This window comes from Euprymna scolopes, chromosome 37 (genome assembly GCF_053919585.1).
Source record: "Euprymna scolopes isolate OS-2025 chromosome 37, ASM5391958v1, whole genome shotgun sequence".
In the NCBI taxonomy this organism is placed as follows: Eukaryota; Metazoa; Mollusca; class Cephalopoda; order Sepiida; family Sepiolidae; genus Euprymna; species Euprymna scolopes.
This window is the reverse complement of record NC_136518.1, coordinates 87,727,662-87,739,873: the sequence shown is the minus strand read 5'-3', so window position 1 is coordinate 87,739,873 and position 12,212 is coordinate 87,727,662. Positions and strand designations below refer to the sequence as shown.

The window sequence follows — 12,212 nt, the reverse complement described above, 5'->3', positions numbered from 1 at the left end:
GTTGCAGTTTATTATTCAATGTGTTCTGCCATCTTTTAATTTTAATATTCCCTTATATATATATATATATATATATATATATAAAATCATATATTTATCATGCAACCCGAAAATTAAGTACATAATAAACATTTGAGGAGAATGCAGTTTCGCACTCGCAATTTTTTTTTTACTAAATTCTCACCTGGCCAAGATCTCATCACTGTTAAAAGGGCCATTTTACTTGCAGTAAATCTTGTTTCCCGATCATCTCTGTAAAAGAAAAAAAAAAAAAAACTGAACAAAAATTTTGTAAAACATAAAAAAGATTAAAATAAAATATAATTTTTTTTTTTAATCAAGGGAAAAAATATCAAAAGAATAAAAAATAAAAAAAAAATAAAAACTTAAATTTTTCTAAAATATCAAAATTTAAAAAAAAAAAAAAAAAATACAAAAAAAAGTTAAAATTACAAGAAATAAAATTTTCCAAAATAATTTTTTTGTCAGACTATGAATGTTAGTTTAATCTTGATAAAACAAAACATTCATAAGTTGTAATACATTCATTGTTCTCTCTAGGATCAAGATGAAGTATCTGTTTTAGGACATCCATCCAAGTTTTTACTTTTTTTCTTTTGCAGGTGACAAAAGGTTTGCCTTTCATCTACTTTTTGGAAACAGACATTTAATTACTGATCTTTATTTTAAAACAATTTCCTGACTAATTTTTTTCTTTCTTTTTACCATGTCACATCGAGGTAGTAGTGGAGAGGGGAAATCCCTATTTAGCTTAGTTAGATGACAGAAGAACTTTTTAAACCTCAATCCTCTATCCATGCATTGAATTTAGGCATATCTACTCTCATTGAAATAGATTATTTTAAATATGAAGTCGACCGCTTGAAATATAAAAACCCGAATTGTTAACCATGTGTCGCTTAAAATGCTTAGTAGCCGATAAAAGAAAAAGATGCATGGACCTTCTAACTGGTAAATATTCCAGCCATGAAATTGTCTTGATTTCAGATTACGTATTGCTCCTATTTCTTTTCAGCCTAATTGCCATTACTCAGTTTTTAATTTAATTCATGCCTGGCTAAGTAAATGTTGTAAAATCTAAATGTGACGACGTTCAAAATCTATTCAAAATACATAAGCAAAATATTGAAACCAAACCAAAGTGTCAATTCAGAAAAGCTAGCTTTGAACTATCAATTGACCGAGTGCCTAACAATGCAGCTGTATGAAGCCAATAAACCTATTACACATCACAAACTACACCTCTGGTGAGAAACAGTGGCGATTTAGCATATTTATGGATCCAAACGACTTCCAGTTGTGAAACTCCTTGGAAGTAAATGGTATTACATAATTTGAAGACCCCACTATATTACATTCCATTTACTTAATCGATTGCGATCATTTCTTTGATGCCGCCAGTTTAAGCAGAATTGTTTCAGCAATATCATCAAGTGCTTTCATATTTATGTAGTTTAATTATATTTGGACGAATGCACATTTCCTTTAATTACCGTATATTTAAGCAGCATCACTGGAGAAACAGCAAAATCTAAACTTGTATCACATTAGTTATTTTGGTTTCTTGTATCTCTTTATCTTCAATTCTTTGAATATTAAACAATCGAAGAAATTCCTTTAACGCGAAAAGGGGAAGATTTACATCAAATTCATCACTAAAGTTGCTACAAAAAAAAATGATTGGATCATTCTACCGCTCCAGAAAGTACCCACCTCCTAATGCAATATCCTCTACCTGTATAAGCTAGGCACTGTATGTGCTCTCCACCTATCTCTGCATTTGTTTCCAGTCTTCCTGTACATTTAGTCGTTTCAGAGAGTAATGGTCACTAACGGCTAACTCTAAATTCCCCAAAGCTCCTAAATAGAAATCTGACCACTGCATGCTGTTTAATATCGAAAGAGGTAAAGAAAATGAAAAGATAATCTCTACTTCAGAAAACAAGTGTATTTCCATATCAGATGACTTTCCAATTTGAGATCAATTCGTTATCATAGTTCAAAATAATTTTACAAACAGTCAAGAGAAACTTATGAGACAAGAAATTTGAATTCAAATAATTCAATAGATCCAGCTATAACCAATAACTTAAAAATCATCTCAAACGGCAGCAAGTTATTGTCTCCTGCAAGCTAGAACCACTGCACTTCAGAACCATCTATGTCTTTTAAAACAAAAAGCATACCATTTCACATTAGAACAAAGACCAGTTATCATCTTTAAAAATTGAATTAAAATAATTTTTTTTAAAGGGAGAGCTTTCGTGTTTAAACATTTCAACTAGATGCATATATTTAACACATAAGCTCAGATAAGAGTGTAGTACGTGTGCTCATCTGTTTCTTTCCAGTATGAAGTAGAGGAATGCTGAACAGGTTTATAACATAAAATTTAGCATCATTCTATGGTATTAATTTTCTTTAGTCTAAAGGGTCAATTCTTGTAAGTCAACATATGTAGTTTCTTCAGAATTTTTTAACATGTGGTAATGGCTCATTATTATAATAGCTTTCTTTTTGTTGTCTTTTCATTTTACAAATCGTTATTGGACAAAGGAATTGGACCTAGTAATTCACTCCCATTTGTCTGTTCATTTGTTCGCACTTTTTCTCAAAGACCACGTCTTAGATTTTTTTTAAAATTTAGCACAAACATTAGTCATGATGAAAGTAAATTTTTGAATGGATTTTCTGGGATAACTCTGATTCATCCACCTAAGGGGTATTATAGGAGTAAAATCATGCCATAATTGTTCGTCTGTTTGCACTTTTTCCAATAACCACACCTTGGATTTCTTTTTTGGAAATTTTGCACAAACATTGGTCATGGTGAAAATAATTATTTTAGTTGTGGAGAGGGACTCCTCATGCTCAGCTTGTTTCCATCAAATTTCCTCAAGGTCCTTCCTTGCAAGACATTTTGGTAACGCTTCCTATTACCAAAATTGCACACATCTTTGCTTCCTTTCTTGGTATGTCTAACATTTAATCAAATTTCCATGAACAGAGTTTTTCCAAGAATTTTTCATCTGTGCAATACATTACTGCTTCCCTAAAGACTACAACGTAGTGATCATAATTAAATTCCATTCATTTCAGTATTTTCAAACCCCTCATATTTATTTATTCAACTGACAATCAATTCATTTTATTAACTTATCATTTTAAATGAATTTTAGTCTTCATAAGATGTGACTTATTAGTTACTTCAAAAAAAAAAAAATTAAAAAAAATAAAGTTTATGATAAAAATCAAGAATAAAAACAAAATATTTTTATAGAAAGAAAAAAAAACATTTCTAAATACATTCAACTTGCAGAAAAGAATTAAAAAAAAACAAAAAAAACAAGAAAATCAACCAAAAAAAGGAAAAAAAAAAACCATCTAGACTATCATCATCAGATCAATTCAATGCATCATTCCTCTCCAGAATATTTTTTCCGATTCTGATACAATTACCGATTCTGTACTAAATTACAGATTCAGATTCCTTATAAGTCTCTAAATATTTAACTATGAAATGGTTTTGTCCCGATTACCATAAAAACATCTTAAATGTGCACATATTTTCTCTAACATAAAAATACACTTGTTAGGGGTGATCTATAGATTTTAGTTTTACTGGAACTCTAAGTCAATAAATATTTATTTTATTATTACTACCAGCAATGGAAAAAAAATTTTTTTAAATTAAACAAAATCAAATAAAAAAATTTGAAAAAAAAAAAAATTAAAGGAATCGTTTTTAGCATTGGAAAAAGGACAGAATTTTCCAATTCCAATACCCTAAAAAGTTCTGATTTTGCCAATTCCGATTAATGGTCCCAACACTACTTATTAGTTTTAAAACAAAAAAAAAAGTAAGTTTATGATAAAAATCAAGAATAAAAATCATAAAACACTTTTAAAGAAAGAAAAAAAGCAAAACATTTCTAAATACATTCAACTTGCAAAAAAATAAATAAATAAATAAACAAAAATATATATATCATCCAGACTATATAATCATTCTCGTCATGAGATCAATTTGATGTATCAATTATCTTGAGAAGTTTTCACAATCGAAGCCAATAAGATCAACTTTACAATAATAATTTCTCTTAAAAAGACAGAGATAGAAATGAATTCTAATGTATTATTTTTTTTCATTATTGTTACAGTTTACGATGCTTTATTTAAAAAAATAAATAAATAAATTCATTTTTTTTTACTACTAAAAACCATAACTTTATTACAGGTGTCTTTTGCTTAAACAAAATACATTTCCACTAAGATTCAAATAAAAATAATGAGTTTATAATATTCCATGATCATTATTTGATAAATATTGAAAATTTAATTAAAATTGGTTAATTTCCTGATTTTTGGTAAATTTTTAAGTAAAGGGCGGGGTCAAAATGTTTATACATTTTGAGCATCGGCATTCATTTTGCCCGTATCTAATAATAGTTCTACAATTCTTATAAAGATAGAGGTATTTGAATGCATGATGTATTGTCCGAGATATTATACGATTTTTACGATGAACATGCTTAACTAAAAGAAAAAAAAATGTTCCGTTGAGTCATTATTGTCAACAAAAGGAAATTCATATCAAGACTGGGATGCATTATACAGATAAGATCATTCTATTTCCAAAGTGGTTGATTCATTGATAGCAGGGAGGCAGGCACAAAATGGGGCAGGATAGAGAGTATGGTATTAAGAGCATATAAAATTTAAATGTTCTATGTAAAAAAAAAAAGAAAATCAAAAGCTATTTAAATTTAAAGTAATTAATTTTTAAGTAACTGTTTCGCTTTAACAATATCAAAATGAAGAAAATATATAAAACGTAGTCACCTCCCTTCAAAACAAAAGGCAAATTATCATCGCCTCCCCTCCCCCACTTCAAAACGAAGGGCACATCGACGTCCACCCTCACTTCAAAATGAAGGACAAGTGGTTGTTTCTTTAAAACGAGAGACAAGTGCACTTTAAGACGAGAGACAAGTAGTTGTCTCCCTTTATTACAAAGGACAAGTGGTTGCCTCCCTTCAAAATGAAGGACACCTTGTTATCACTACGATTATGACAACAGCATATTCTTTTCTTTGTTTTGACTCTCAGGTATATATTCATTGATATCTTATGTTTTTATGTACAGTGATTTAGTTCTCAGTTGATTAATCGTGTTTTTTTTTACATAGGCATCACCACTTATCAAGGCCAAGAGGCCACTCGAGGATAAGTGTTAAAGAGTGTACAGTAGAAATTGGACCATATAGTAACCGTTAGTAATGGAGATTCGGTAAATTTGTTACCTTATATGGAACGGCTCATCAAAAACTTGTTTACGTTAGACTTGAAGACAACAATATTGTAGTCAGCTGGAAAGCAGGAAAGGCGTGCAGGTTCTAAGAAAGAAGCTTTGCTCATGGAATCTACGTTTAGGTTTAGGCACAGATAAAGAATGGGAGAAATTAGTGATAGTGTTTTCTGCTAGACGGGTGTTTCTTGTGAAAGTTTGGTGAGGAGGGACCATAGAATGGAGCTCAGCCAAGCACTTGCCATGAAAATAATGATAAAGCAGAGACAAACTCGCAACATCTCTTATGTGAGAAAGAGGTTGCAGGGAAGAGAAAAGGACATCCCCACAAGCCTACGAAGTCTATTTTGAACTCTATCAAAGCAAGACAAGTCATTTCTAGCAGCTCCTGCCCAGATGTAGCAACAGTCCTCCATCCTTGGACGTACCTGGTTCTTATATAGATAGAGAATTGCATCAGTAGTGAGATATCTACTAGATTGATAGAAGGATCCCAACATTTTTCCAGCGGCCTTGGCAACAGATTTAATGTATGTGTTCCATTTAAGATCAGGATTAAAGGTAAAGCCCAGAAGCTGCTCAAAACATGAGGCCTCCCCAAGACGAGAGCCATTCATTTCAATTGATGCCAGATGGGGGATCAACTAACTGTGATGTCTGTGTCGGATATATACTCAATTGTACGAACAATGAAAAGAATATGCTGATGTCCCAGCCCTAGTTATCTTTGGAACAAAAAGACAGCATATTAGAAGTTTCTTTTGTAAAGGAAAACAACTTTTATACTTTTATGAATTCTAAACTTTACCAACCAAAGAGCCAATCTCCTTGTGAACAGAAGTGAGAAATAAACACTTAATACTGGATAGTTTTATACATTCACAGAAATAGAACAGCAGCAGCAGCAGTCACATTAGTTGTAGTAGTAGTAATAGTAGTAGTAGTTATACTTTTCTTTAGTTTACAAGATTCGTTTTTGCGCAGCGTATATCGTAACGGATTCAGCGCATATCGGAAACATTTTCATCTGCGTCTTAGTTCTGACTGACCTATGTTCGACCGCTGTTGGCATGGAACCTTTCTCCACTTTGGTCTTCAAAGATCCTCAACCAACAATATGAATTTAGGCAAGCCCATTCTACTGCAGATATTTTAACTGTAATCTCTGAACATATATACCATGCACTGTTTAAGGCAGGGGAGGCTAAGGCAGTAGCCCTAGATATATCTAAGGCTGTTAAATGTTTTTGACTCCTAATGGGGGGGGGAGGGGGTTGTATGACACCAATGACTTCGACGATCGTTTTTATAGCCACAAATTATAATAACCAACCAATGAAAAGCTTCCAAAGTTACTATAAAAATTGTTGAATTTTGGATTCAATCAGTTCGCTGTTGTCTCCGTCACAAACCTGCATTTGATTCTTCGCCGCCATTAAGTAATTCCCAGTAACACAACTGGGAATTACTTAACACTCAAGATCGAAACTGCACAGATTCCTCATCGCCATCTTTGTTCAACATAATGTCTCAACACTTAATAAAGGCTTTTGGTCTTCTCATGAAAATCAGATCCTATGGTATTATTGGATGAATACTTAACAATTAAATCCTTAAAAAGGAGAAAAATCCAGGTTGTCCTCAATGACCTACGTCAAAACAATATGATATAAATAATGTACTGCAGGGGTCAATCCTTGGACCTTTATTATTCCTAACATTCATAAACGACCTCCCTGATAAAATTGTCTCTGAGATGGGTATATTTGCTGATGACACTATGCTCTATAACAGACACAAGGGGTAAATAAATGACCACATATCCAAGGCAATGACAGAAACCCTAGAGGAAGACCTCCAGTCTGAAGTGGAATGGGAATAAAAATGGATAACATTCAATGCAGACAAGACTAAACTGGTTTTCTTTAATTACAAGAAACCTTCTCAACTACTAAGTAAATCATTTAAACAAACTCCCCCTCCACACAATGTCGAGGTTCCTGGAAGAGCATGATATTCCATGTTTGGATTGGCCTGCACAATCTTCAGACTTCAATCCTATCGTAAAATGTATGGCATTAAATCAAGCAACATTTATGCAATGGTAAAATTTCAAATTTGGAAGAACTTTGGACAAAAATTTAAGAAAAGTGGGATGCCCTTTCCCCGGAGTATTACTGCAGTCTAATTCAAGGAATTCCCAAAAGATTGCAGGCTGTCAAATCGCAGAAGGGCTATGCTACTAAATATGAACTAGTTCATTATGTTCCTGTTGTATTTGTGTTGCATTAATGTCCTAAAGTTACATTTAAATAAAAATTTTCCATTGTGCAGACTTTCTTTTTGCCTCCTCAATTTGAAGTTATTTTTTTAAATTGACGTGAACACTAGAATATTTCAATTAAAAGTCAAATATGAACAGGTAAAATTACAGAGGAATAAAAGGTGAATCAAATGAGGTATAGGTTGTTTAAACAGTTACATTAAATTTAGCTTAAATTTGCAGTTTTTGAAAAAATTACAAGTGCAGGCTTTCTTTTTGCCGCGCGTGCGTGCGTGTGTGCGTGCGTGCGTGTGTGTGTGCCTAATTCACCACTGGTTATTTCTCATTTAACATACATATGCATACACACTAAGTGTGGGGTAACTGAATTTAATAAGTTTATTTACATGTTCCAAAATCCCTCACAACTCCTACTGCGATGATCTCATATCTGAATTATTCAGAGCGATTAGCGTGAAATTCATATGCTGCACCCTTCTCTATAAATGATAGTTTTAAGTTTATTTATGTTTTGTCATTTTCTGACTCTGAATTAAGACCGTATATATATATATTTTTATTAGCAAAGATACTCGCGCTTTGCACAGAACTTTGCTGTACACTCGGGTGCCCACATCACTGACTTTGACCTTGAAAAATAGTGTGCAACATTCCTAGGTCAGAAACCATCATCAGGTTTAGTTACGATCGAGTGGTGCAAGCTGTAGGAGAGTATATGTCCATAGGCTATGACTTTGATCTTTGACCTTTACCTTGGAAAACGGTGTACACCACCCCTTGGTGAGGGACCATAATCATGCCAGGTTTGGTCATGATCGGTCCAGTGATGTGGACATAAAGAGAGTTATACACACAGACACACACGAACGCTATTTTAAGCGCCCTTCTTTGGATAGAGTATTGTTGTAAATGTATTTTACCTGCTACTTAATTGGTTATAAAGCAAAGGTCCCCCCCTTCCCACTCCACACCTCAATTCATTAACCACTAATAGTGCAACAAATTTGTCAAACATAAAAACAGTTACGGATAAACAATTCTGGATGAAAAGAATATTGCTGACGTCAGTAACTTTTTTCATGACGTCATCATTTGTACCCAAATGTTTTTCAAATTTTACAGCTTTCATGTTAAATATTTTTTCTCCAACACCATTAAGACAATAGCTATGAAACTGACAACTTTCTAAGCTAATGCCGAAGTCAGTCTTTCATTATTCTCTATGTAGAGGAAGCAGACATTTTTATTTTATACCACATATTTTTGTGACAAAAATGTGTTGTCAGTTTCACGCTATTTGAATCATGGGTTTTGGGAGATAATCCAAACATTTTGATCATTTTATTTGAAAACTTTTCGTTAATAAAAATGGATATGGATTTTAAAGTAAAACCAATGGTATCTTCTTAAATGTCATGCCAGAGTAATTTAATATCCAAAAATTACAAAAAAAAAACAAAAAACGATAAGATCGAAAATTAATTATTAATGTAAACAGTTTTTGAAAACAATTAGTGAAAATCGAGTTTTTAGTTATCTCCCCTAGATAAAACCTGCGATTCAAACTAGCACTGTCGTTTTTATTACCTCTGCCAGAGAGGTAATGTTTGAGTGCACATTATATATATATATATATATATATATATATATATATATATATATATATATATATATATTTCATAAGTTTGGGATTTGGTTTTGATTCAAGCTGATGAACCCAAGTCATATAGATATAATTTTTTTTTTTTTTTTTTAAATCGCAACTTTATAAAATATAAAAATTGATAGAACATTATAATATATACGAAATCTGCAAGAAATAAAAAATCATATTTAAGCGTATTTTACGACCTGGCTACGCCGGGCGTCCCCGCTAGCTTAGATAAATACTTTTGCAGTTTTAACAAAATAGCTACAATAATATTAGAGATACTCCATTTATGCTGAATATCTATAGAATGCCAACATCAATGTTACATATGAGTCCCCTGTGGAATTTCCACAGGTCTCGCTAGTTCACAGTTTATTATTATTTGGATTCATCAGACTACGGTTCTCATCTTGAGTGATCTTCACAACATTTATAACCACTGCGCCATGGATTCTTGCGCAGTGGCATAGTGGTTAGAGTACTTGTAAAAATAATTTGTAAAAATGATATTCTCCTGAAGATTGAAGGTTCAATTCTCAGTGTTGGTGACCAAAAAATACAATTGCGGATTACTTAGAACTTCTGTCTAGTCATGGCTGACCGAACAAGAGCATGCTACCCCATTGAGTAAATATAGGGTCCTGTTCAAAATTCTGTCCTAATTCCCAAATTTGACAGAAACATTCCAGAGTTTGACAAGATACACCTGAAGAAGGGCGGCAGTTACATCGACCAAAACGTTGTGAAAATGCCACTCAAGATGAGAACAATAGTCCGATGAATTCAAATAATATGAATAACCAATCCTCATCTCAAAAATTCAAAACATTATTTTATTAGATTTGGGAAGTGGTTGAGGATACCAGAATCTTTTGTTTTACTTCAAGTTTTGTGGGAATAAAAAGTTAAATTACATTATTACATTTAAATCTCTTGACTAGCTTCATTATCAACATCATTTCTCTTCATTACTCAGCATCAAGAATGTTATTGCGTTTTGTTCTACTTTACATTATGCAAGAAATGTGAGATTATAGTATTACATTGAAACAGATTAGCTCTGGCAAATGAGGTTGTTTTTTTTTCAACTTATTATAAGACAAAGTAATGGGTTGCACAGAAGAGAAAAAGAGGGTTGAGGAGAAGGATAGAAAAATAGGGAAAGGAAAAAGAGAGAAGGGTAAACGGATGGCCAGAGAGAGAGAGGTGGAAGTTTAAATATGAAAGTGTTGGATACACTATTTAAATTCTATTTTGTTTTTTATGTCCGGGGGGCAATGTCAGATAGCCCAGTTGGTGTGTGTGTATATATATATATATATATATATATATATATAATACTGAAGTGCAGTAAAAATACAAGTTGTATAATGCTGTAAAAATTAAGTCCAAATAAATATTAGTATCAATATTTATAAGATGATCCCAGGCAGATAATGGAAGCTCAATATGTAAGATTGAGGAAAAGACTTTAATAATTATCTGTACTCCTTTGTCAAGCAATAAATTTTGTTGTAATTATACATAATTTATCTCAGAATGTACATACACACACAAATATATATATATATATATATATATATATATATATATATATATATATGACAAAAGGTCTATGTTCCAAATTTCAAGATGTTATCCATCTTATTGTTTATTTCTTTAATCATGTTAAAATGTTCAATCTTTGACAGCACCAGTTTCGTAATGCAGAATCATTCATGTAATTATTATGTAATTATTCCGCCTTTACCTCATCAAAAGAAAAGAAAATCATCTTTAAAAGAAAACAAGTAAAGCATGCATGGTCCCCCGTCAGTGCACAGTAAACGAGGCATAAAAAAAAAAAATGACTGCTCAGACTTTGCCCCCCCCCCCTCCATTTAGCCCTATAAGTCCCCAGGGAGCATCAAATCCTTGTGAAAATGAACAAACAGTTAGGCTTTAACATATGTAAATTTGAGTTCTGCACCATGCAAAAAAAGGAAATGACTAAGTCTATCATTTGCACCCCCCTCCATTTAGCCCCACTCAAGGCCTTAACATTTAAACTGGAGTTCAGCACCATGCAAAACTGATAGAGATACACAGAAAATTTTGGACAAATATGATAAAATAGTCCCAAAAATAAAGCGTTTTTATTAGCCCTAAAAGAGCCCCTGGCGCACACCCAAGAGTTATAATGAAGTATAGACAAACAAAATTATAATGAAATCAGTTACAACTTTTCAGAAAGTTTTAGAAAAATCCAAAGCATTAATTTGTTTTAATAAGCACAAAAGTGTCAATTTTAGCCATTTTAACCTGAAAGTCACCTCGGGGGGGGGGGGGGGTCTTACTTTTATACTCATATCATGTTTAATGTTTGTGCAAAATTTCAAAAAATTCCAAGGCATAGCTATTGAGAAAAGTGTGGACAGACAAACGGACAAGGGTGAATTTACAGGTCCACCCTCCTTTTGTCGGGGGAACCAATAAAGGAATATGGACATAACAAAATCCAAAAATCGACAGAGAAATTGCAATTATTAAAAAATTCAAAGATGGCGTAACTAAAAAAAAAAAACAACTTCTCATCTGATTTTCAGATTTTGTAATCATGCCATATTCCTTTGTTGAGTTGCTTTTCTTTTTTTTTAAGAGTGGAATATATTCAAAAATTGACATAATTACATGAAGGATTCTGCACTACACAATAGGTGACATCAAGAATTGAACATTTTAACATGCTTAAAGAAATAAATGCTAAGATGGTCAACATCTTGAAATTTGGAATATACACTTTTGTAATTTATTTGTATATGCTCTGTAGTTACATCGAGCTTCATAAAGGATTCGTATAAATAAAAGGTGAAATATAATTGAATAAGCATATTTTCCCATAAACACACACACACACACACACACATATATATATATTACACACATACATTATAATTGATTACGGTTTA

General features: G+C 32.2%; 1 protein-coding gene across 7 annotated transcripts in view; it reads right to left on the bottom strand.

The window, feature by feature from the left end:
* LOC145261281 (rapamycin-insensitive companion of mTOR-like) overlaps window positions 1-12,212 on the bottom strand; it is a 435,824-nt gene that overhangs the window by 300,545 nt on the left and 123,067 nt on the right. For all 7 annotated transcript variants that reach the window (XM_080119764.1, XM_080119763.1, XM_080119761.1 and 4 more), the window contains one exon: window positions 185-252. In XM_080119764.1, the coding sequence (XP_079975890.1) occupies window positions 185-252 (68 nt within the window). The remainder of the gene's footprint in view (window positions 1-184; window positions 253-12,212) is intronic.